This window comes from Hemitrygon akajei, chromosome 1 (assembly GCF_048418815.1).
Source record: "Hemitrygon akajei chromosome 1, sHemAka1.3, whole genome shotgun sequence".
Lineage (NCBI taxonomy): Eukaryota > Metazoa > Chordata > Chondrichthyes > Myliobatiformes > Dasyatidae > Hemitrygon > Hemitrygon akajei.
Genome location: NC_133124.1, coordinates 210,774,290 through 210,802,011, shown reverse-complemented (window position 1 = coordinate 210,802,011; position 27,722 = coordinate 210,774,290). Strand labels below are relative to the sequence as shown.

General features: G+C 45.0%; 1 protein-coding gene across 15 annotated transcripts in view; it reads left to right on the top strand.

Moving 5' to 3' along the window:
* Positions 1-27,722, top strand: part of LOC140735009 (ankyrin-1-like) — a 454,172-nt gene that overhangs the window by 222,601 nt on the left and 203,849 nt on the right. For all 15 annotated transcript variants that reach the window (XM_073059891.1, XM_073059868.1, XM_073059867.1 and 12 more), the window contains exon 2: positions 3,408-3,509. In XM_073059891.1, coding sequence (XP_072915992.1) covers positions 3,408-3,509 — 102 coding nt within the window. The remainder of the gene's footprint in view (positions 1-3,407; positions 3,510-27,722) is intronic.

The window sequence follows — 27,722 nt, the reverse complement described above, 5'->3', positions numbered from 1 at the left end:
TGTGAAGAATAAGAATGTCAGGTTGTATACTGCCAACATTCTCTGATATAAAATTGAAAAATTTGAACCATTTTCCTGTACTAACCCCAAATCCCTTGATTCCATTTATACCAAGCGGATATCCCCTACTTCTGTCCAAGCATCTACAAACCATGGAATTCCTAATACCTCTCATTCTTTCCCACTTTTTTCTGCATATTCTGCAAGCCCAGGTCAGGTAGATGGAACTCGTCAGCCTGGGAAGACAGTCCACCTAAGAGAGGGAAAACTCCGATTTCAAACCTCCGCTGCCTTGCGGCCATACCCACTCATGGGAAAGGCTTTGGGAGTAAACCCCGAGGACAAATCCGGAGCTGGAGTCCCTAAGGCAGTCCAACGTTGCCTTCAACCTCGTTCTGGCAACTCCTGCAATGTCACTGGTGCCAAGCTGTATCGACCCTTGCCCTTCCCTTGGACAACTCCGGTGTCATAGAGAGGGGAGACTTGCTGCATGGGCAACTGCTGGTCTTCCATACAAGCTTGCCCAGGCCTGTGCCCTGGAAACCATTCCAGGTGCAGATCTATGGTCTCATGAGACTAATGGATGCCACCAGATCCTGCAAGATCAGTACATAACTCTAGCTCATCCCAATTTAACGTGTTCACATTTAAGTATTGGTGGTAGGTGCCCAGGCTACTGGACACTGAGGTTCCTTGGTCTAGTGGATTTCACTTGTGTTTGCAGAGCCTTGACAATATTACTGGGGTTATTGGAATCATAAATAAAAGCATGGAAAGATTTTCTTCAGTCTATCTAGTCCATGCTAATCATCAAGCCTTCATCCAGCATTTCCTCTCGGATTCTATCACTCACTACACTCCAAGGACAGCTTGCTAGCATACTGCAACACGTACAACACGCTGGAGGAAATCAGCAGGTCGGGCAGTGTCCGTGGAAACAAGCAGTCAATGTCTTGGCCCGAAACGTTGACTGCTCGTTTCCACGGATGCTGCCAGACCTGCTGAGTTCCTCCAGCTTGTTGTGTGTGTTGCTTTGACCCCAGCATCTGCAGTGTACTTTGTGTTTACTAGCTTACCGAAGTGGAGATCTTTGGGATGTGGGAGGGAAGTGAAACACCCGGAAGAAGCAAGTGTGGTCATAGGGAGAACAGGCAAGGTCCTCTCGGACAGCACTAGAGGCCAGGACGGAAGCTGTATCTCAGTCACAGTGAGGCAGTGGCTCTATGGTGGGCACAATGGCTGCAGATGCTGAGGCTGCAGGATTGCGTGAGGTCAAGAGTTCTGGGCTGCTGCGCACTATACCGATCAGGCATCTGCATGAAGTTCGGTGTCTATATGGAGCTTGCAGCCACCAGGTGCAATAAAGAGGGGTGAACCAGCCCAGGTCGGAAATGGTGTAGGTCAAAGACCCCGTGCTGATCTGTAATGGGATCGTTTCTATGAATAGACGCTACAGTGCAGCCTGCCCAATATAGTGGGACACAGTCTTTAAAAAAAAGATCTACTGTCCGCATCATTGTTTTGTCCTTGACTCTAGGAGAATCTTGTCTGTATTGTATAACTACAAGAACAAAGTGTACTCTGGCCAGCTATGCTTTTGCTCCACTGTACAGGGGTTCGTGCACAGCTGTGATTAGCAGTGAACTAGTTACCAGACCTGTAACAGATTTCGCAACAGTCTTCACTGTGGAAGACACCAGCTGTGTGCCAGATGTTGAAGGGTGTGAGGGAAGAGAAGTGAGTGCAGTTACTGTTACAAGGGAGAAGGTGCTCAAAAAGCTGAAAGACCTGAGGGTACATAAGTCATTTAAACCAGATGAACTGCACCCTAGGGTTCTGAAAGAGGTCATGGTAGAGATTGTGGAGGCATTAGTAATCATCTTTCAAAAATCATTGGACTTGGGCATGGTGCCCAAGGACTGGAAAATTGCAAATGTTACTCCACTCTTTAAGAAAGGAGGTTGGCAACAGAAAGGGAATTATAGACCAGTTAGCCTCAATGGTTGGGAAAATGTTGGAATCAATTGTTAAGGATGATGTTATGGAGTACTTGGTGACACAGGACAAGATAGGACAAAGATGGATTCCTTAAGGGAAAATCTTGCCTGATGAACCAGTTGGAATTCATTGAGGAGAATACAAGTATGATAGATAAAGGGGATGCAGTGGATGTTGTATATTTGGACTTCCAGGAGATCTTTGACAGGGTGCCACACATGAGGCTGCTTACCAAGTTAAGAGCCCATGGTATTACAGGAAAGTTACTGGCATGTTTAGAGTATTGGCTAATTGGGAGGAGACAGTGAGTGGGAATAAAAGGATCCTTCTCTGGTTGGCTGCTAGTGACACGTGGTGTTCCACAGGGGTCAGTGTTGGGACTGCATCTTTTTTTAAAGCTGTATGTAAATAATTTAGATGATGGAATCGATGGCTTAGTTGCCAAGTTTGCAGATGATATGGAGGTTGGTGGAGGGGCAGGTAGTGTTGAGGAAACAAGATAGGCTGCAGAAGTACTTAGATTAGGAGAATGGGCAAGAAAGCACCAAATGAAATACAATGTTGGAAAAGGTATCATCATGCATTTGGTAGCAGAAATAAATGTACAGACTATTTTCTAAACAAGGAGAAAATCCAAAAATCAGAGATGCAAAGAGACTTGGGAGTCGTTGTGCAGAACACCCTAAAGGTTAACTTGCACCCTGATCACCCTGAAGGTAGTATCAATGGTGAGGAAGGCACATGTAATGTTAGCATTTGTTTCAAAAGGTTTAGAATACAACAGCAGGGATGTAATGATGAGGCTTTATGAGGCACTGGTGAAGCATCACCTTGAGTATTGGGCTCCTCATCTAAGAAAATATGTGCTGGTACTGGACAGAGTTCAGAGGAGGTTTACAAGAATGATTCCAGGAATGAACGGGATATCATACAAGGAACATTTGATAGCTCTGCATCTGTACTCGCTGGAATTTAGAAGTATAAGGGGGAGATCTCATTGATATCTTTGGAATGTTGAAAGGCCTAGACAGAGTAGATATGGAAAGGATGTTTCCCATGGTGGGGGAGTCTAGGACAAGGGGGCACAGCCTCATGAGAGAGGGGCATCCATTTCAAACAGAGATTCAGAGAAATATCTTTTGCTAGAGGGTGGTGAACTTGTGGAACTTGTTACCACAGGCAGCTGTGGAGGCCAGGTCATTGGGTGTTTTTAAGTCAGAGCTTGATAGGTTCTTGATTGGACATGACAACAAAGATTATGGGGAGGAGTGGGACTGAGGAGAGGAAAAAAGGATCAACCATGATTGAATGGTGGAGCAGACTTGATGGGCCAAATGGCCTATTCTGCTCCTCTGTTTTATGGTCTTATTGTCTTATGGTAGCTTACCATTTTGTCTATTCCTTTTCAGGCCGATACTGCAACCAGTTTCCTCAGGGCTGCAAGATCAGGAAACTTGGACAAACTCCTCGACTACTTAAAGAATGGGGCAGAAATCAACACGTGTAACCAGGTATGTGCGTTATGTTTCAATCCAGCTGAGGGGTTTGAAGAAAAGCCACAGCTGAGTCTTTTTGCATCTGAAGGTTAGGCATCTACTATCTGTCAAAGAAGGAAAAGGTTCTTTCTTACTTCTGCCCGTTACACCACTGGCGTTTAGGGCAGCAATGAAAATCCTTTATCTGTTTCTGTATAGAGAGATCTTTATTGCTTTTTCTGTAACAAATTTTCTTGCCCTGTCAAGGTTGTTAGCCCTGAGCTGAACCCCTGAACCTGGAAGACCTGTGGACCCCTCTTAGTTTGGCTTCTACATGTTTGGCATTGGTTGACCCTACCAAGAGCCAAAGCATAAAGCCCAATCTCCAGCCAACATCACTCTCCAAGTCATTGTGGCACGCAAGCCTCCAAACCCTTCGACAAGGTTGTGGTCCTCTTGGAGGTCCCTGGTGTTCTGGAGCCTTGAGAAATATTAGAATTCAGATGGTTAGTGTAATTAAAATAACTATATTCAAAAAAACGTAGGAACTTTATAAAATTTAAGAACATTGCTCCTGTCACTTTAGAAAACAATGTTCCACATTCTTAAGTATCTATCTCACTGATAAACCTCCATTGAAAGAAATGGACTTCCAGGTCATGTGTTGTCCAACTTGGCCGAGAAGCTGACAACAGATCCCTCAGGTAAGTACTAAAGACTTTTGGTAAGCTCCAACCACGGAGGGTGCAGACAAATCCATCACTTCTATGTTCAGGTATGCATGCATCAATACCCTCACTTGTTTACAAAGATTCGAAGTACATTTATTATTAAAGCATGTATGCAGTATACAGCCCTGAGATTTGTTCTCCCACAGACAGCTGTGAAACAAAGAAAACAAGTGAATACCATGGAATCCATTCGAAGAAAAACATCAAAGCCCCATGCGCAAATAAAGAATGGATCGCGCAAATGGCAAAGAAAAAATGAGCAAAAGATACAGTATAAAACATCAAACTAGAAAGTCATCAAAACAGTCCACAGTTGAATGTTAACAGTTCACAATGGAATTTCCAGCATTTGCCAACAAGATCCATCCCATTGTACAGAAGCAGGCTCTAATTCCGACTTACTACCTTTTAATTCTGATCGCATCATACTCCTATCCAAGGCAAATTAATTGATCTCAGTTTCAAAATATCCATGTGTTCAAATACTCGCTTTTGGAGGGTGGAATTTCCACTACTTTTGATATGGGGAAAATACCTGTTTTAGGACAAAATAATAGGAGATTTAAATACTCGGATCTTGTTTCAAACCTTCAGCTGTGAATTCAAAAAGGATCCCAAATAATTCTCTTTCCCAGAGGACACATCTAAAATGTCTGGCTGTTGGCTGGGAGCAACCTTGGGATGTGACAGAAGGTTCTCTGTGTGACCAGACTGTTCAATCGCATTGGATATTGGTATTAACTCTGCTCCTTTCCAAAGTGCGTTTGTTCCCAGGGGATCAATGGATCACTCTAAAAGTCTAAAATTTCCCAGAGTCTGCATTGTTTTCCCCCCAAGTCCGATTGTTGGATTTTCATTCCGTGCTAAGGCTTTTCTCATTCAATTTTTGCTAGTAAGCATGAAATGGAAATCCCTCAACTGGGTCCCTTGCTGGGACTTGTTGGAGGGCAGCTGAGAACCAACCACATGCTGTGGGTCACAGCTATTCCTTCTATTAAGATGTCCCTCCAGAACAGAGACGAGGAGGAATTTCTGTAGCTGAAGGTGGTGAGTCTGTGACCATAGACTTCTGTGGAGGCCAAGGCATATTTAAAGTGGAGGTTGATGGGTTTTTAATCAGTAGCGGACAATGGTTACGGGGGGAAGGCAGAAGAATGGGGGATAATACATCAGCCTTGATGGAATAGTGGAGCAAACTCAATGGGCCAAATGGCTTAATTCTGCCTAATTTTATTTCTTGTTGTAATTCATAGTAATTTTTATGTATTGAACTGTACAGCTGCCTCAAAACAACAAATTTACTGACATATACATGAATCCTGTTCTGATTTGCGCTGGTTGCCGAGTATTTGAACCCAGACTGGAGTACCGACTCAAGGCAGTCACGTAGAAGGTCATCTGTTTTCTCAGAGCAGCTCTGTACGACTGGATCCTTACGTTTCCAGCTTGTTTGTATACAGGGACAGGAGCACAGCCCGCTGGTCTGATTTCCCACAGTGTGGGCAGAGGGCGAGTTTGACGGTTGTGTCGCAACGGTCAAGGACAAAGTTGGGCATGAGACATGCTGGTAGTAATTTGGTCATTCATTCTTGAAGTTAGCCTGGTTGATTAAAGTCGCCAGCAATAATAAAGAGGGCCTCAGGGTATCATGGCAGACCATGTGGTCTCCTTAGATGCTGTCTGGTGCCAGGATCCCCGCTAGCTGGGTTGCCATCAAACAAGGAGGTACAGGGGCCTGATAACACACCCATCAGCAGCAGCTTCTTCCCACTGCTATTAGGTTCCTGAGGTGACCGGAAGGACCCTAATGCTATCCTGGAATTTTTCTTGACCCTTACCAAATTTTATCGATGCACCATAGAAAGTATTCTGTTTGCATTCAAAACCACTTGGTATGGCTCTGCACATGACCACAAGAAACTGCAGAGATTTCTGGACACAACTGAGCACATCACAAACCCGCCTCCCCATGAACTCTTTCTGTGCTTCTCACTGATTCAGTGAGGCAGGCAGCATAATCAAAGACCCACATCCACCGCAGACATTCTCTCGTCTCCCCCTCACGTTGGGCAAGTATTACAAAAGCCTGAACGCACAGACCACCAGGCTCATGGTCAGCTTCGACCCCACTCTTAGCAGACCCTTGAATGGACCTCTTCTACAATGAAATGGACTCTTAGCTCCATAATGACCTTGCATTTCATCACTTACCCGCACCGCTCTTCCTCTGCAGCTTTTCCACTTCATTCTACCCTGTTCCACCTCAGTGCGCTCTGCGATGATTTAATCTGTATAAACAGCACGCAAGACAAACTTTTCACTCTATCTTTGTGCACGTGTAAACAATAAACCAGTATCATGCTGTTTAGTTTAGTGCATGTGTATTTAATGTACAATTTATACTCATTTAAGTTTGTTATATTATTTATTTAGAGATACAACGTGAAATAGGCCCTTCTGGCCCTTCAAGCTGCACCACCGAGCAAACCCCGATTTAACTCTAAACTAATCACAGGACAATTTACAATGACCAATTAGCCTAATTACCAATATGTCTTTGGACTGTGGGAGGAAACCAGGGCACCCGGAGAAAATCCACACATTCCACCGGAGGAACGACGTCGGAACTGAACTCCGAACTCCGACGCCCCGAGCTGTAGAAGTGTTGTGCTGACCACGACGCTACCGTGGCGCTCAATTCTACTTCTTGTCATCTCGGGACATACTGTGCTGCTGCTGGGAAAAAACTGATAATTTTCAGATGGCATTCATGCCTAGTGATTGTGTGTGTGTGTGTGTGTGTGTGTGTGTGTGTGTGTGTGTGTGTGTGTGTGTGTGTGTGTGTGTGTGTGTGTGTGTGTGTGTGTGTGTGTGTGTGTGTGTGTGTGTGTTGCCCATACACCCCCCCCCCACCCCAGTCTGTGCTCAAATCAGGTAACATTCCAAAGGTGGCCAATTCAACTTTATTTTTAAATCTCAGTGAACCATTGAAACAGTTTTGTGGGCGACGTATTCCCTGACAGCTCTCTCCATCTGGACGCAGAGCCTGGTCTCGATGGTTTCTAGCCACGCCCCTGTGTATCACCCATTTATGAGGGTGGAGCTCAGAGCAGCTGAGGGAGCCAGATGTTGGATTGTCCAACCTCGGCAGATGTGACCCCGTTGCTCAAGCACCTATGAGAAGCAGTGTGTCACCGAGACGGAGAGACCCAAGAAGGGGTCTCAGTCTATCTGCAGAGCCCCAGACTCTGGACAAACTCTATCTGTCTAGAGACACCTGATAAAACCCTGCCCTGACTCTGGAATTGGATAACGTCCATTTCTTCACCCTGGTACCAGATGTTACCTCAATTTACCTGCAAGACCTGAGCTGCCGAAGGGTGCAGATTAGGAGGGTACGTTGGGAGGGTGAATGGAGGGACTTCCGGACAATCAGTTCCAGGTTCGTCTCACCCTTGTGTTCAGTACATCAGCCAAAATGGCAGGAGGTCGTGATTGACTTAGGCTCCCACTGGGCTTCCTGGGAGGTGAACCAGCAGGGAGGAAATGTTGATAGGGAATCCCTAGGAACAGGGATGAGGGCTATACAGCTCCATACTCATGATTACAGGGGTCAGAGGAGTTTAACCCTTGCCAAGAGCCCCTGCCACACAGGGGGACATGTCACTGGGGCCCATGTATCCCCCGTGGGTGTGCCAACCCTAGGGACCCAGATGCCCCCCCCCATAGGAATTGTGAATGGCTACAGGCGGATCCGCATTAGGGAGGGGCAAATTATATAAAGAGCTAAACAAGACCCTTGACTGCTCTCCCAACAGCCTAATCCACCTACAACATGGCACCCCTAGGTGGGGTGGAGTTCAAGAGGGTGGTTCCACCAAATGAGCTGATCCCAGCTGGAGACCGGGGTCCCGGGGCTGCATTGGTGCCACCAGCAAGCATGGTGTGTGCCCATGGTGAAGGAAACACCAACAGCAGCTGGCAACGCTTGGGGAAACCAGCCAAATTCTGGTACCGGCGGCAGAGACACCTCAGAGCTGGTTAGTGCCAGATGAGGACTGTTCCTCTATTCTAGGAGGCCTTGTTATCAGTGTGTACTGGTGTTTACCTGATGGTGTGGTCTGGGAGGACAGCGACTAGTTGGTGAGAGACCTTAACCTGCCGCACTCTTTCTCTGCACCATCGGGAAGAACAACAGGGGGGGATGCCCAAGACCCCATTTGTCTCAGTGCTGGTGGGGAGGGGGAGCCTCCGGTCATTATTGGCCAGAATTTACTGTGTGGATTGGGCCCTCTCTAGTGCCAGTGTGGTAACTCTGAGCAATGCCAAGCTGAGCCTAGAGCTGGAGAAGGGTGTGTTCCTGAAGCCAATGCAGGGACACGGAGACTGGTCATGAAGGTCCAACCTGGTGGGACGTGGGGAGGACCCATTGTAAATTTCACTGAGAAGCAGTCAGACCATACAACTTCAGGTAGAACCGGGGTGGGTGACAAAACACCCATCGACACACAGAAATGGCAACTTTTTTAAAATGAGAAGTAATTCAAGGTAAAATTAAACTTTGAGGTGGAAGGGTGAACCCACCAAACCCAGGGTGGATGAGATGGAAACAGCCCTGAGGTGGGAGAGGTGGTTTCACACCATCTCCATAACTCAATCGACACGTGGAGGGGAATGGTAGTGGTTGTCGAGTTAGCACTGAGGGGTGGTTGGGGCACAGGGGACCGACTGGAGGAGCATCGGTTCAGTTGCATTTGGGGTATGCTGTCTCCTCGGGCTCGCATTGTCTGCTGCTCTCTCACAGTTTCATCACTGGCTCATGCAGCGAAAGCCTCTGGTTCCGTGCTCACTCAGATGCCACGGTTTCCCGCACTCGTGTCCCTCTGAGAGAAGACAGATTTTCACCAGCTTGCAACCAGGCATTGACAGGGCCCTTTACGCTTAGAGTCACAGATTTACAAAGCGTTAAAGAACCCATATCCACACTTTCTTCACTACCTGTCTACCACTTTCATGGAAATCTATCCTCGGTCTCCCTGTCTGTAACTGTCTCTGGGCCCTGCCTACAACTCTCCCTGGGCCCTGTCATTTGCTCTGTATGTTCTGTTCTGGTTTAACTTTCAAAAAACCTATTGTCACATTTGTTCCAGTTAATTTACATCAACCATTCCTTGGCCTACTCCCCCTGGCTGGTCTCCATCCCATTGTAATCTTAGACAACCCTCACTTTCAGTGCACACCAGTCATAAGGTGTCATCCACAAACTCACTGATTGTCGGCCTACGTTCTCCTCCAAATCATGACAAACAACAGATCACACACTCCAAGAAGACTACAAGCCCGTTTACACTTCTAGATTCAGACAGAGGACGAATCACTGCCTGAGATTTAAAGACAGCAGGCTTCCCAGTCTGCAGTTGGACATTGGGCACTGCTTTCAGACGGGCCGGATGGGTGTGTCTGACATCACTGAAGGGCCTTTTTTGACATCACCCTGGCTGGCTGAGCTGGGAGCAGCTCCTTAGCAATGGCCCAAGATCAACAAACACAGGGGGTTCCGAGCAGTAATTACCCATACTTACCCACAGCTGACGCCCAAATCCCAACAACTAATCTTTCATCCCTCCCAAAGGCAATCCTTCTAGATGTTGCCTCCACAAGGAACGGAAGGAATTGGTATATTGCCTCAGTGTTGCTGGAGTTCAGAGTTTCAGTGTTTCGATATGGAAGATTTAGTTCAGGAAAGTCTGTCAAGTCTGGAATGGAGTTCCATCAAGAACCAGGATCCTGAGTCTCAGGAAGAGACCCTTCATCCCAATGTGGTGCTGCTACAATGAATGCTGTCCAGACCCTCCATGTCCTTCGCTGGCTTCTTCATCCCCATCTCCAGCTCTTCCTCTCTTCAGGGGCTTCACCACTCGGCAGAATGTGTTCCCTTACGCAGTCTTTTGGGGTGCATCTGTTCCACTGTTAGACCTCTGGCATGGAAGATGCAGTTCAGGAAAAGTATTCGAGGCCGTGATGAAATCCCACTGAGGGGAAGAAATCAGGAGTCCAAGAAGGGATCTTTCAGCCCATTGTGGTGCTACCAGGATGTAGGCTGGAATCAGGACCCTCAAATTCCAGCCTACATCCTGGTAGCACCACAATGGGCTGATCAGTGCCGCTCAGTTGTGAAGACCAGTGAGCAGGAAGATCCAAGGAACAGACTTGTCACTTGTTAAAAGTTAAAGTCTGCCCTGAGTCTTATAGGGTCATCAAGTCGGTGCTTATGCTGGTTTCTGTGGCTTGAAGCGACTGAGAGTATGAGACTCCCCCCCCCCCGATAGGACGCTAGTTTATCGCAAGGTTAACCCCCAGCATTTTGCTGGTACCCATTTTCAGCTGGGTGGACTGGAGCAATGTGTGGTTAAGTGCCTTGCTCAAGGACACAACACATTGCCTCGGCTGAGGCTCGAACTCACGACCTTCAGATCGCTAGTCCAACGCCTTAACCACTTGGCCACGTGCCACACAGACTTGTTACTTGGGGGATGAGACAAATCTCAACATCACCATCCAAGAATCAGCAAAATCTGCAGCCCATAATGGGTCATTTTAATGCTTCGAGTCTACATCAGCCTCCAGACTCTGCAGCGTCTGGTTGTTCTATCTCTGGTCTCCAAGTGATCAGTGTTTAACTCCTATTGTGATGCTGCATCTCATTATGATGTGTCCCACTGCTGTCACACTGGCCTTTTGATCTCATTTATTTGGACACAATGGCACTTAACTGGGACAGAAGACTGTTGCCAAACAGTTTCTAACCAGCATCTGATGCATGCACTTGTGTGACTGTTAGACACTACACCACACTTAGAGTAAACATTTTTTAAATAGCGTCAGTTGTATGCACTTGTATTCAAAAAGCAGTGATTTTTATCAATGATAGTTGGCAAGAAATAAGCTTAGACAATTCAGAACTGCTTTGCTCACAGCAGTTTCAAGCATTCAGGCTTGGAGATGCCAGACGCAGCCGGGAGTGAAAATGAAATAATTTCAGAGATACAAAGAATTTGAAAGTATTGACAATCATCTTAAATGTAACAATGACAACGAAGATTTGAAGGACATAACTGTCGAAAGCATTGTATGAATGCAGTCCAATATCTACGCTAGGTGTCTGTGTTGACTGTATTCATTTACCGTAAGAGGAACTTAACACCAGATAAATTCTTCCATCAGTAACTACGAAGAACTAATACACAGTTTTATAGTGTTGATACTGTTCTTAATGTGTTCCGTATTTCATTTAAATACATAATTTGTTATTCAGTTAACCAGTCGTTTGCCCCTTTTATCCTTCTTAATTATTTCCATGAAACTTCAGCTCATTGGGGCAGCTGCTTAATTGGGCCAAAATGTACTAGTCCTGATGTGTCCCAATTAACCAGAGTCCACTGTATTGAAAGTTGAGGTTGATAGGTTCTTGATTAGTAAGGGCATAAGGTTATGGGAAGCAGGCAGGGGAATGGAGTGGAGAGGGTTAATAAATTACCCGTGATGGAATGGTGGAGCAGACTCAGTTGGCCAAGTGGCCTAATTCTACTCCTAATGATCTTATGGAGTCACATATAAGGAATGAACCTGAAACTTCTGTTCTAAATTACAATTTGGTGATTTCATGTTTACTGTTGCTGGACTAACTTTGCAATCCATATTAATTTAAGTTGCTTAAATTAATGTTTATTTAATTGTGTTTTGCTCTGGATCTCCAGGATTTTCAGAATATCTTGTGCTTAATTTCAGTAGGCAAATTTAAATATCCCAGCTGCTGTAATGGGATTTGAACACAAGAGCTCAGATTCTTCAACTGCCAATCTGGCAATGCCACATAAAGTTCAGAGTCAAACTTAAGTTTATTGTCATATGCACAGGCGCATGTATGCACAAGTGCATTGAAAAGATTACTTGCAGTTGCATCACAGGCACAGAGCATCATTAAAGCAGCTTTCACAAGTAAAGTATATATTAAACACGTTTTTTATGAGAAAAAAACACAATTAGAACAAACAGAGACAAAAGTCTATTTTAATGCAAAGTGGTCATGGTGTACTTGCAGAAACTCAGGGAACAGAGCATTGCTATGGCAGATAATTGTAATGCACCAAAGCAGTCTTGCAACATGAATGCTGATTGAGGGCGACTTTGGATCTGACTATTCTACCCAGTAAGCCAGTGATTGAACATCTTGATGCTGGTGATCTGCTCTGGAAGGCAAAAATAAGGATAGCCAGCTGAATAGGGGTCACCTGCAAGATGCCCCCAGTAAGCCAGATACAAAAAGCGTTTGTGAAATGAATAAAATATCAGAGGGAACCTAAAACATAGGATAGTACAGCACAGTACAGGCCCTTCAACCCATAATGTTGTGCTTACCTTTTAACCTATTCTTCCCTCCTGCAAAACCCACTGTTGTTTTTTTCATCCATGTGTCTATCTAAGGTTCTTTTTATTGTTCCTAACATATCAGCAGGGTGGAGATACGTCTCTACACTTTTTCCCTCTGCTAGCCTGCAGGTCACCGTTGGGCAAGGTGTAGCACCTGCTTAGACCCCCCCCACCCCCACAATCAGGGTCACGTGAACCCATGGAAGCAGGTGGTGGGTGGTCGTACAAGCAGCCGGTGCACATCACAAGTCCTGGTTATGCGACCGCTGACGCCAGGCGGAAAATCTCTGAAGAGTATTGATAATGGCTGGGGTCACCCGTCTTGTAAGGACATTGTCCAGATGAAGGCAATGGTAAACTACTTCTGTAGAAAAAAATTGCCAAGACTAATCATTGTCATGGAAAGACTTAGATCGTATGACACAGCACCTAATGAGTGAACAAATATATCTGTCTCTACGCCACCCCAGCAATGCATTCCACGCATCCACCACTCTCTGTGTAACAAACTTACCTCTGACATTCCCCCTGTACATTACTCGAATCACTTTAAAACTTTGCCCTGTGGGGAAAGTCTCCTGCTGTCCACTCTATCAATGCCTCGTATTATATTCATCCTGTACCTCCTGTGTGATGATATCAGAATCAGAATCAGATTTATTATCACTGGCAGGTGATGTGAAATTTGTTAACTTAGCAGCAGCAGCTCAATGCAATACATCATACAGAAGAGAATAAATAAATAAATAAATCGATTACAGTATACATATATTGAATAGATAAAAAAAGTGCAAAAATCAGAAATTTAAAAAAAAACTAAGGTGGTGTCCAAGGGTTCAATGTCCATTTAGGAATCGGATGGCAGAGGGGAAGAAGCTGTTCCTGAATCACTGAGTGTGTGCCTTCAGGCTTCTATACCTCCTGCCTGATGGTAACAGTGAGAAAAGGGCATGCCCTGGGTACTGGAGATCCTTAATAATGGACGCTGCCTTTCTGAGACACCACTCCCTGAAGATATCCTGGGTGCTGTGTAGGTTAGTACCTAAGATGGAGCTGACTAGATTTATAGCCTTCTGCAGCTTCTTTCGGCCCCACGCAGTAGCCCCACCCCACCCCTATACCAGGCAGTGATGCAGCCTGTCAGAATGCTCTCCATGGTACATCTATAGAAGTTTTTGAGTGTATTTGTTTACATGCCAAATCTCTTCAAATTCCTAATGAAGTATAACCGCTGTCTTCTTTATAACTACATCGATATGTTGGGACCAGGTTAGATCCTCAGAGATCTTGACATCCAGGAACTTGAAACTGCTCACTCTCTTCAATTCTGATCCCTCTATGAGAATTGGTATGTGTTCCTTCATCTTACCCTTCCTGAAGTCCAGAATCATCTCTTCCGTCTTACTGAGGTTGAGTGCCAGGTTTTTGCTGCGGCACCACTCCGCCAGTTGGCATATCTCACTCCTGTACGTCCTCTTGTCACCAGCTGAGATTCTACCAACAATGGTTGTATCATCAGCAAGGTTATAGATGGTATTTGAGCTGTGCCTAGCTGCACAGTCATGGGTATATAGAGAGTAGAGCAGTGGGCTGAGCACATACCCCTGAGATGCACCAATATTGATCAAGAGAGGAGAGGAGATAGAGGAGGCTTAAAATATATGCTCAGTGTTTTACAAACAGTGTGTTCCCCTCCACCATCAGATTTATGAATAGACAATGAAACTATTAACCATACCTCACAATTTTCCATCCTTTGTACGACTTAAGTTTTTAAAATATATATTTCTTATTGTAATCTGCAGTATATTTTATGTACTGCACTATACTGCTGACTCAAAGCAACAAATTTCATAACATATGCCAGTGAAAATAAATCTGATTCTGATTCATTTTAAACATCTCTATAAAGTCACCTCTCATCCTCCTAATAAAAGTGATTGAGTAGAAACACTGGAGTGGGTTAATGCGATTCCTAATCAGCTCTAACTGGTCGCTAAGTATAAAGCACTCACTTGAAGATCAGACAAAAACTACCGTGGGCCAATAGGGTTATCCATGCCAGAAATCTATAAACTTGAAGTTGAATGATCAGAATAAGTGTTTATGGAACCAGAAGTTCCCAATGCTTGTTTGAGGATCATGTTAATAAGGAGTTTGTTTAAGTATTCAATATCATAGCCAAGGGTCAAAGTTTGGCTGGGACCCCAATGTGATCATCAGCTGCCAAAATGTTCATCTAATTATGCATTACCTCTAGACTTCACTATCCCATTCCATTATCCCAACACCCCTCCCCCCGCATACTCACCATTATCCTGAAATGCATCTAATACTCCGTTCTCTAGTCTTGTGCGGCCACCACCTCTGACCTTCACTGGCACCTGATTTAGTGACGTTTCAAATTTAAATTCTCATGCTTGTTATAAAACCCTTCATGGTCTCTTGTCTCCCTGTCTCTGAACCCTTCCAACCCTCTTACTCTTATTTCACTCTGGCACCGTTACTTCAGCATCCAGATCTTGGTGGAATCTGTGCCCTCAAATTGCAAAGGAGGGGTCCTGTGCTCTGAAATTCCTTCCCCATTCTCCTCTAGCCTCTGCTCTCTGCCTCTGTCTCATTTCTCACTTTGCACCCCATAGCCTGCCCATTTGACCAAGTCTAGGTGAAGGATTTCTATTCAAAATATCAGATATACACTTCTCACCACAGATGCTATTCCAGTATCTGTAGTGTGGTGAACTACATATACCTGTCTGGACACGCCCCCTCTCTCGATGGCAGGAGGTCCTCCCTGAGGCACTCCACTCTATCCGCTCCCTGTTATGTACGTCCACCAATGCCACCCCTCACGAACGCCTATTCTCTTTTCCCCGGAAGTCTGTCACTGGGACCACCCTACCGGCTTGGCTGACGTCCCCAGGGCCAGTGCTGCTCCGGAAACATGTGAGGAGTAATAAATACTCCCCGCTGGTCGAGAGGGTTCACCTTCTACATGCGAACCCCCAGTATGCCTACGTGGTCTTACCTGATGGGCGGGAGGACACGGTCTCCATCCGCGACCTGGCCCCCGCAGGAGCAGCAGACCACTACCCCGAACACTCCACGGTAACTAAGAACCCTGTACCCGAGGTGACACCGTGCACACCAAGCCCTACACTGACCCCTCACGACACTCATATACCGGGTGTCTCGTACGCGCATATACCAGGCGCCTCGCACACGCATGAGGGATCACTGACGCCTAGTGGGCTGACACCTCCAGTTAGGCTGGAACCAGCACAACCTCCATCTCCAGTGCAATCACCACCGGCACCTGTGCAATCACAGCCGGCACCTGTGCAATCACCACCACTGGCATCTGTGCAATCACCACCACCGGCACCTGTGCAATCACCACCGGCACCTGTGCAATCACCACCGGCACCTGTGCAATCACAGCCGGCACCTGTGCAATCACCACCACCGACACCTGTGCAATCACCACCACCGGCACCTGTGCAATCACCACCAGCACCTGTGCAATCACCACCACCGTCTCCAGTGCAATCACCACCACCGGCACCTGTGCAATCACCACCACCGGCATCTGTGCAATCACCACCACCGGCACCTGTGCAATCACCACCGGCATCTGTGCAATCACCACCACCAGCACCTGTGCAATCACCACCGGCACCTGTGCAATCACCACCGTCTCCAGTGTAATCACCACCACTGGCACCTGTGCAATCACAGCCGGTGCTACGTAGATCGCAGCGACAGATTCGACCACCTGATAGACTTAACCTGTAAATATACTTGTCAGGAACTTCGCCATATGGGGACTCTTTATAAAACAAAGGGGGGGGTGAATGTGGTGAACTACATATACCTGTCTGGACACGCCCCCTGCTGACTGCTCCTGTGGCTCCTCCCACTGACCCCTGTATAAAGGTGATGGAGGTCTGAGCCCGGCCTCTCAGTCTCCAGAATGTATTATGGTGGTCACTCACTGCTTGTTCCTTCTTCCAGTCAATAAAAGCCGATATCTCGCTTTTACGTCTCAGAGTGAGTTATTGATGGTGCATCATGTAGTCTCTCTTTGACTAAGCTCTTGTCAGCATCCAACCTGATGGCATGAACATTGACTTCTTGAACTTCTGGTTATGCCTCCCCCTTCACCATTTCCCATCCCCTTTTCCCTCTCTCACCTTACCTCCTTGCCTGCCCATCGCCTCCCTTTGGTGCTCCTCCCCCTTTTCTTTCTTCCATGACCTCTGACCTCTCCTATTTGTTTCCTCCTTCTCCAGCCCTGTATCTCTTTCACCAATCAACTTCCCAGCTCTTTACTTTACCCCTCCCCCCCCTCAGTTTCACCGATCATCCTCCACCTTTTTCTTCTTCCACCCCTCTCCCCACATTCTTACTCTGATTTCTCCTCTTTCTTTATAGTCCAGACGAAGGGTCTCGGCCCAACACATCAACTGTTTACTCTTTTCCATCGATGCTGCCTGGCCCGCCACATTCCTCCAGCATTTTGCGTGTGTTGCTGTGCAAACCACGGCCATTTTATTTCTGACCAGCCTGATCAGTTCTGTTTGTTTCCAGATTCATTCGCTACACACACACACACACACACACTTTATGCATCCTTTAAATAGATCGGCAAGGATATGTCACCACCCAGAGTTTTAATCTCCCTCTTTCGTGTGCAATGGAAAATGAAGTGTGCTGTTCTTTGATAGGCGATAAACTAGAAGTGATGTGGGTAGAGTGACGAGCACTGACTCAGCGAGGAGCAGATAGAACAGTGTGTGTATGTTAGATAGGGAGTCCCAGAACCGGAGCACTGTCTGCCAGTGCACTGTGACATGTCAGCAGGCATGAGCGGGATGCTGCTACATTCACGGGCATATTTTCTTTCAAAATTCACAGTAAATTGATTATCAAGGTGGGCCTGTGTCATCACAGGCTACCCAGAGATTAATTTTCCTGCAGGCATTCATAGTGGAATAAGAAAATACAGTAGAATCGATGAAAAACGACACACAAAGGCTGACAAATGATCAATGTGCAGAAGGGGACAAACTGTGCAAATACAAAATAAATTAATAAAGAGTCCTTGGAAAGTGAATCTAAAGGTTGTTGAATCAGTTCAGTGCTAAGGCGAGTGAAGTTAACCACACTGGCTCAGGAGCCTGATTTTATTTTGCCCTAATTTAGGGCGGTGACTTCTGAAAGAGACGTGTTGGCTTTAGGAAGTAACATTATCCAAATGAAAGCACCCTAATCAAGTTTTCCATTGTTAAATGACTGAAAGAGAAATGGTCAGTGTGGAGTGGGTCTTGCAAGGTGCACTTCTGTTCTGCAATGTTAGAGGCTTTGGAAAACGGGTAGTAAATCCATCAAAGTTTTTCCTGGATAGGAGTGTATTAGTTCTAAGGAGAGATTGGTCAAACTTGGACAGGTTATTGTGCAGTGTCAGGGGTTTCGGGTGGCCTGAGAGAAATGTATAAAATATTGAGAGGCATAGATAGGTTAGGCAATCTTTATCCCAGGATGGAAATGTCAAGTAATATTTATGTGTTTCAGGAGGAGGGAACTGTTTAAAGGAGGAGTGTGAGGCAAGTTTTTACATAGAGGTGTAAAACAAATGTATGCACCCTGGAACAGGCTGCCAGAGAAGTGGTAGAAATACAGTACTGTGCAAAAGTCTTAGGCACGTACGGTATATATAACTAGCGTGCCTAAGACGTTTGCACAGTACTGTATTTGTCAACATGGAGCAGAGAGTGAGCTTGTAGATTTGGCAGGAGCAAAGTATGTTGGGAATGGTGAGTGTGAAGTCCCGTGGGAGGGGTGTGGGACAGTGAGCAGAGAAGGAGTGCCAGGGGCAGAGGTTGGTGCACGTGCAGACACACCCAGCCCTGAGACACCAGGCAAGGTTATTTGATTTCAAACAATTGGTTTATTGATCATTACGAAATGTCTCTCTGGTGTTTCTCTCTCCTCCTTTTCCCAATCATGATTCCCCTCTCTCCTCTCCCTTCCCACTCACATCCACAATAGAGACTCATATCAGAGTTAGGTTTATCATCACTCACATATGCCATGAAATTTGCTTTTATTTTAAGGCAGCGGTACAATGCTCAACATAAAATTACTCTAATACTATACAAGAGTCTTCGGTACCCTAGCTATATATATGGGCCTAAGACTTCATAGCACAGTACCGTAGGTATGAAAAGAGTTAAGAGGCAGTTATAAGACATAACGGGGGTGACATGATAGTGTAGTGGTTAGTGTAACACTATTACAGCATCAGCAACTCAGGTTTGATTCCAGACACTGTAAGGATTTTGTAATCCTCCCCATGACGATGTAGAATTGCTTCAGGAATTCCGGTTTGCACCTTACAAAGATGGACAAGTTAGTAGGTTAATTGGTCTCATGGGTACAGTTGTTGGGCCAGAAGTGCTGTACTCCTAAATAAAAATTAATAAACAAACATAAGCAGAAAGGGGTGGAGGGGCATGAATCATGTGTATGCAAATAAGATTCATTGAATTTGAGATCATGGCACTACATGGATCTACGTTGTACATTGCACATTATAGAATACGTTTTGCATTGCGTTTCTTCAGCGTTTTCACAGATATGTAACAACGTATCTGGTTGTAACATTGCCAGATGTGGGGTAGTATCGATTTAGCGGAATAGTATTACTCTCAGGTCTGGGGGGTAAATGCGTAGCTGAACGCATTATGAACAGATGCCAGCTTTCACCGTACAAGCATCACTAACAGATGTGATGAGTAACACTTCAGCTGAATTTATCACTCCAAGATGCACATGGTAACATTATAACTAGACGCATCGCTCAACAAGTGGGGCAATTGCAGTTTAACTAAATATATTGGCCCTGGGTATGATTGACAGTTTAAATGGATGTATCAATCCCAGATGCAAGAGCTGGTTGTGTAACTAATTGCCTCACTCTCAATTGTCTGTTAAAAATGCATTTCTTTCAAGATGTGGACAGTTATAGTCTTGCTAAATGTATCACTTGCAGATGTGAGGTGTGCAGTGTATCTAAATGTATCACCCCTAGATGTGAACTAACTGTGTCACTGAATGTATCGCTTCCATCTGTGTGGGGTAGCGTAACGATATTCTGTGCTCTCGGGTATGGGGAGCAGCAGTTTTGATCTGCAGACCAAGGAACAATGTTCTTCTCGGTGTTGAGCTATACGGCCACTTCCCAGATACCAGATTCAACACCATGCTGCGAGGGTTCTTACCTCAACCCGGTGACTCCCGTACAGCACAGGGACAGGCCCTTCAGCCCAACATTTCTGCCAGTCTAAATCAATTGCCCTCACATGGTCCGTATTCCTATACTCTTTGCGCATTCATCTGTCTGTCTAAATGCTCCTTCAATGCCACTATCTGTTTCCACCACTCCCACTGGAGGTGCATTCTAGGCAGCTACCACTCTCTCTATTAAGAACAAAATTGCGTCACTTATATCTCCTTTAAATAACTCCCCTCTGAATTAAACCTACATCCAGTGACCACATTGTTAGACACAGGAGCGGAACCCAGCATTGTCCTCTGCTGCTCCACTTCAAGGTTTAATGTGTTGTCCATTCAGAGATGCTCTTCTGCACACCACTGTTGTAATACTTGGTTGTTTGAGTTACTCTTGCCTTCCTGTCAGCTTGAACCAGTCTAGACACTCTCCTCTCACATTAACAAGACATTTTCGCCCATTGAACACTTTTTGTTTCTCACACCATTCTCCGTAAACTCTAGAGACTGCTGTGTGTGAATGTCCCAGGAGATAAGCAGTTTCTGAGACACTCAGACCACCCCATGTGGCTCCAACAATTATTCCACAATCAAAGTAACTTAGATCACATTTCTTCCTCATTCTGATCTTTGGTCAGAATGACAGAACCTCAGGACCATGTCTGCATGCTTTTATGAATTGAGTTGCTGCCACATGATTGTCTGATTAGATATTTCCATTAATGAGCAGGTATACAGGTGTACCTAATAAAGTGGCCACTAAGTGTATATCCTCCAGATTTTGAGATTTTCACCCCAGAAAAAAAACTATCTTCTCTATCTCTGTCTTTCAAACTTTTCTGAGCATTTATCAGCCCTCCCCTCAGCCTCCAAAGCTCCAGTGTAAACAACTTAATTTTGCCTATCCACTCCTTATTAACTAGTAGGCATTAGAATTAGGGATGGTGTTAAGTAAATCTCTTTTACACCCTCGTTCAAAGTGGATGCAGCAGGATTTCCTCAAGGACCAGTTTCAGGTGAGAACATAAGGAATAGAAACAGGAGCAGGCCATTCAGCCCCTTGTGTCTGATCTAGCTCTCATTAAGTTCAAAGGCAACCTTTCACCTCAGAGTCAATTCTCTGCACAATCCTGTCCTCCAATGCTGTCTGTGTGGGGCGTATGTCTTCTTATCACCACAGGGCTTTCTCCTGGAGACTTTCATTTCCTCACCCTTAAAACGTGGAACAGGCACTTCAGCCCTTCTGTCTGTGCTGGACATGATGCCAAATTAAACTCATTGTATCTGCCTGTGTATGATTCAGAAATCTTCTTCCCCTCCTCCATCAAATTTCTGAATGGTCCATGAACCCATGAACATGACCTACAATAATCACTCAAAGAGTTGAAATGCACATGCATGTAACGAGAGCTGTATAAGGACATAATCACACTGAGTGATTATGCAGAAAGTTTGAAGTTAATAACCCATCTCTTTCCACCTTGGGTCACAAACTTATCACTCAGTCCAAGACGCCGATTTCTACAAAGAAGGGATCCGTATGCTTCACGACCGCTGGACTAAGTGTGTAAATGTAGGAGGGGACTATGTTGAAAAATAAATGCGCTAGGTTTTCTAAAACTGACTCCTTCTACCTTAGGCCATGAACTTATCAATCACCCCTCGTAAATTATAATATGAAATATATATTAAAAAGATGAATACATAGTGCAAAAACAGCAAAAAAAGTAATGAGGTCATGATCATGGGTTCATTGTCCATTCAGAAATCTGATGGCGGAGCTGTTTCTAAAATATTGAGTGTGTGTCTTCAGGCTCCTGTTCCTCCTCTCTGATGGTAGCAATGAGAGATGGGCATGTCCTCACTCTTTTGCCCTCTATTTGCACTATTTATTCTTTTTTAATATTTCCCATTGCAACTTGTAGTATTTTTTATGTTTTGCACTGTCCTGCTGCCACAAAACAAATTTCATGACATATATCAGTGATAATGAAGATGGTTCTGATCTTCCAGACTTACTAAGTTTAAAGTTCAGACAAAGTCTACATTTTCTCAGGCTTGCACAGATCTTTGGAGATTTCCAGTCATTAGAAAATAGCACACATGTACTTCAAAAATCTGAGAATAATGAATAGAATAATATAGAATGTTAATTCGGATGGGGAACCATTCAGTCCATTGAACCCATGCTGCTATCTTCACGTGAAATCCAGTTAATCCCATTCTCCCACTCTTCCCACTGCATACTGCAATCTTTCTTCTCTCGTATATTGCCTCTGGAGGTGGTGATTGGCTCTGCGTCACTGATGTTTCTAGCACTACATTTCAACTCATTAAAAAATGTTAAAGAAACTGGCAACAGAGTCATTTTCGCTACTCTGGAAGATTGCATCCTGCCGGTGTGTATTGAAAGTTGAAGTACTGTATGCATTTGCCCCAGATTCTTGTCAGTTGTCGAAAGTGCACATCTCAATTCCTGATAATCCCTTGACAGCAGGGAAAACTCCATGTAATTCTGAGATGTGACAACTCTCTTAACACAACAGATGCTGCAACTTTGCTTCAGCAGACACATTGGATTTAGTTTCAATGCCACTGCTTGTATGTGGCTTCTCTGAAAACTGTACTCAATCTTAGATTCCTGCACGTACCTGACAAATTGTGAACTGCTTCTGAGAGCGAAGGTTCAAACGGTGCATGCACCACGTCATTCCTCATTTCTCCTTCCCCACAACACTGCATTAGGTGTCATTAAGGACCAGGATTTATTTCTCTAGCCTGGAACGAATTTGCTTTTTGAAAATTCCCTTTTGCACCTTGTGGCACAATGACGCCATTTCTTTAACATATTGCCTATTTTTTACAAGGCCAAGTTGCTAGCTCGACGCTCAACCCAGCATGGATTGAAAGCAGGCAAGGAGCTGGCCGGATTGGAACCTGGGACCATTTGCCTTGAAGTCTGGTACTGATGCCACTACACCACCGGCTGATTTCTATTCAGCATAGATTCTGATCCATATGACACTCCCCTTAACCTTAGCTAGTCCAGATGAAAGGTTTCGCCCCAAACCATCAACTGTCCATTGCTCCCCGTAGATCCTGCCTGACTCCTTGAGTTCCTCCAGCATCTTTTGATACTGCTTTAACCATCTGGTTCTCTTGGTGCTAGTATTGGATTATTTAAAACAGGGGCTCCCAACCAGAGGTCCACAGTCCCCTTGCTTAATGGTGTTGGTCCATGGCATAAAAAGGTTGGGACCACAACATCTGAACAGTATTGTGTACTGTTCTGGTTGCCCCACTATAGGAAGCATGTTGAGCCATTGGAGAGGGTGCAGAAGATGTTTACCAGGATGCTGCCTGTTTTAGAGGGCATGTGCTATCATGAAAGACCTGATAAATGTGGGTTGTTTTCTCTGGAGCGTCGGAGGCTGAGGGGAGATCTGAGAGAGGTTTACAAGATTATGAGAGGCAGAGATAGAGAGGACAGAGAGTATCTGGTTCCAAGGACTGAAATGTTTAATACCAGAGGGCATGCATTGAAGGTGAGAGGGGGTAGGTTCAAGGGGGAGGGGGTGTGAGGGGTAAGACTTTTACTCAGGGAGTGGTGGATACATAGAATGCACTGTCTAGTATGGTGGTAGAGTCAAATACATTGGAAGCTTTTAAGAGATGTTTGGATAGACACATGGATTTGAGGAAAATGGATGGATATGGACATGGTGTAGGTAGGAGGAATTTGTGTTTGGGTGTGTTTGATTTGCTTTTTAGCTGGTACAGCACAACATTGTGGGCTGAATGGCCTGTTCCTGTGCTGTACTCTTCCATGTTCTATGTTCTTAACCCCTGATATAAAATAACCTTCAATGACAATGTCATCAGTATTTTGTGACATCAGGAAGGAATATAAATTACTAACACTTCAAATTGTGTTGCAAACTGGGGAACACAGGTCTATAAAACCAGGCGACCATGAAATAGACGATCAGGATTAGTCCATCCTCTCCACATCCACTCTACCCAGGCCTATCAGCATTCGGTGGGTATCAATGAGACCATGCCTCCCCATCTCATTCTTCTGTTATCTATTGCAGGGGTTCCCAGCCTTTTTTTCATGCCATGGACCCCCACCATTAACCGAGGGGCCCGTGGACCCCAGGTTGGGAGCTCCCTGACCTATTATGAAGCTGATGGATGCCTGAACGCAGCTGCTGCTCCTCACTCAACATCTGAACCTTTCTCAAGCCTCAAAGAGTGTGACATTCTCCCGGACAAGTGGGAGTTGCATGTCCTGTGGAAACGTGACTGGCCCTCCTAGGAAGTCCAGCAGGTTAGATGGTAAATTTTGGTCTGAATACGAAGGAATATCAGACTTATGGGAAAGGTCCAACATCATATGTCCTGTATTGATTAAGGTGGGATGTATGTGGTTAGACCTATCCCAGAGGTCATGTATTCTAGCAATCCAAGACCATAATGTGCCATCTGCCTCCACCAGGATGCCTGCTTGCAGTATGGAGGGCACCACATCACTCATTAAACGGGCACCGTCTTCATGGAAAAAAGTTCCTTCAAGACCCTCTATTACTTCCTTTCTATTAGATGATGCATAGAAGACTAGTCTTTTGTAAGATACATGGCAAAAAAATACTCCGAACAATTTTGGCATTCCTTCTTCCTGAGGCAGAGTAAAGTAGAAGATTCCTCTGAAGACAGTGCCCTTTTAATCATCAATATCAATATTTAACTATTGATTTATCTTGGACTGAATCAAATCTTTTGATAATATGGCACAGCATTAGGCTGTTGTCATGATCAATACATGCTGCACTGCCAATGCATGTCAGCAATGAAAGAAAACACTTTACTGTTGAATGCTCTAACATGTATAGTACTAGAGATTACGTCTATGTAGAAGTACGATCAAACGTGGTCCAGAGTAGGCTGCAGCCTTCTGACCCTTGACCGGGAGTAGGCCTCAGCCATCTGTCCTGCGACCGGCGGTGGGCCGCAGCCTCCTGTCCTGTGACTGGGAGTGGGCTGCATCCTCCCGTATGTGACCAGCAGTGGACCACAGGCTGCTGCCCCATGACTGGCATGGACCGCAGTCTCCCGTCCGGCGACCTTGGTGGGCCGCAGTCTCCCGACCATGCATTTCTTCAGGGAGAACTAGGCGTATGCTTGAAACTTTCCTTCATTGCTCTTCCCTCTATCTCTTCGCTTGAGTGAGCTTAGATTATAGTATTAGTTATTACAATCTCAAGTGTAAACAATTTCACTTCCCCAATATGCATGACTGATTGTAACTAGAGCCTCAATTCTGGGGTTGTTGGCCAGGGTAAAATGTGAACATTGGTTCACTCTTCAGTCCAGTGCATTTGGAGGATTTTACAGGTGGTAATTTTCCACCAAGATTTTTATGCTAGAAATTGTGAGCAACACACACACAAAATGCTGGAGGAACTCAGCCAGTCAGGCAGCATCGATGAAGGGGAATAAACAGTTGAAGTTTTGGGCTGAAATCATTTGGTCCTGATGAACGGTTTCAGCCCGAAACATTGACTGCACGTTCTCCTCCATAGATGTTGCTTGACTTGCTGAGATCCTCCAGTCAGGTAGCAATGTCAGGTGATATCCCTTTAGATCCCACAGACTCTTCCCCTTCCAGTACAGTGCCCTCCTTGTCCATCATTAAGGACCCCCATGCTCTTTTCTTGCTGTTGCCATTGGGAAGGAGATACGGGAGCCTTACATCCCACACCATTAGGTTCAGAAATAGTTATTCAACCATCAGCCTCCTGAACGAAGTGGATAATTTCACTCACCTCAATTCTGAACTGATACCACAACTATGGACTTACTTTCTTGGACTCTACAACTCATTCTCAGATTTATTTATGTATTTGTTTGTTTGTGTGTGTACGATTTGCCTTCTTTTGTACATTGGTTGTTTCGTCTGTCTTCGTTTTGTGTAGTTTTTCATTGATTCTACCACAGGCAAAGCACCCCCCCCCCCCACCACTGAGCACACCTACAAAGAGCGCTGCCCCAAGAAAGCAGTATCCATCATCAAGGACACCAGCCATCCAGGTCATGCTCTCTTCTCACTATCACCATTGGACAGGAAGAACAAATGTCTTACGTCCCACACCCCAGGTTCAGGAGCATTTATTACCCTACAAAAATCAGGCTCCTGAACTGCAAAGATAACTTCATTCACCACAACTCTGAACTGAATCTGTGAGCTACACAATCACTTTCAAGCTCTCTTACCGCTTCTGTTTTCACTATTACTTTTGCACTCACGCAGATTGTCTTCTCTTGTGCATTGGTCGTTTGTCAGTCTTTTAGGGTAGTTATTCGTTGATTCTACTGTATTTCTTTGTTCTGTTGTGAATGCCTGTCGGAAAATTAATCTCAATGTAGTACATAGTGGCATTTGCGTACTTTGAAGATTGAATTTTGAACCTTGTCGAATTGGGCACACCTTACACAAATCTTACCCATTAGCTCTTTGATCTGCTTTTGAGCATTAAGTCAATATAATAAGCTGCACAGTTTTATAGAGTCACAGAGCACTATAGAATCAGAATCAGAATCATTGGCATAAGTCATGAAATTTGTTGTAGCCATACCTTGCAATGCATGATAAAAACTGTAAGTTACATAATTACACAAAAAATGGTCTAAATCAGACTTTATAAGCTCTTACCACTTAAAGCAAAGGTAAAAATTAATGACATATGTAGTAGACTGATGACCTTACATTACCGAAGGCCCAGGTGCAATCCTGACCTTGGTGCTGTCTGCGAGAAGTTTGCAAGTTCTCACAGCGACCATACGTTTTCTCTGGATGCTCCCCGTTTTCTCTACATCTCAGAGGAGTGTGGATTGGTGGGTTAATTGGTCATGGTATGAGAATACATAATTAATGTAGAATTAATATAACTGAGTGTCTGACAGTCAGCATGGATGTAGTGGGCCAAATTTCCTCTTTCACACTGTATCTCAATGACAATCCAGTTTCAAGACATGAATTAGCTGACAAAGCTCTAGACAATTTTGAAAGAAGTTTCTCCGAGTGCAAACCTCGGTTCCAAGTCCCTATCAGAGGTCCTGAGTGTAGTCTTGAAGAGCCACCAACTTTTGTTAGATGATGGAAGCAAGCATTGGAGAGCAGTGATGGAAGGGACCATCTGAAAGCAACTCCAAACTTGACCGAGCCCGATGATGAGTGTCAGGAAGAGCTGCTGTAACCCTGTCACACATTTGAAATCCTTTCTGCATTGTCACAGCACAATTTTGTTAAAACTTAGATAATATTTTGTGCTGAACAGTAACTTTTTGAAGCCTCTGGACTTGTCACCTGGCTGACAGCTTGGTGCACTGGAAGTTGCTAGCTTTTCTCTGACTGCACAGTAGATTTATACTCAATGACCACTTTACTAGGTACACCTGCTCTTTAATATAAGTGTGTGTGTGTGTGTGTGTGTGTGTGTGTGTATATGTGGAGTTGTCGGGGCGCCATCATGACAAGCTTTTCGCACCCATCCTTTTTGGTGATTGCTCATAGTACGGTGTGTTCTGGGAGCCCTGCGGAGTCCATTCCTCTCCAGGTTTGTTTTTTACAAGGTTGAGTTGCTAGCTCAACACTCAACCCAAGGTGACAGTAACTCAGATAACCACATGTTACAACAATGATATGTAGAAGAGCATCTCCGAAACCACAATGTGTCAAACATCGAAGTGGATGGGCTACAGCAGCAGAAGACCACATCGGATTCAACTCCTGTAC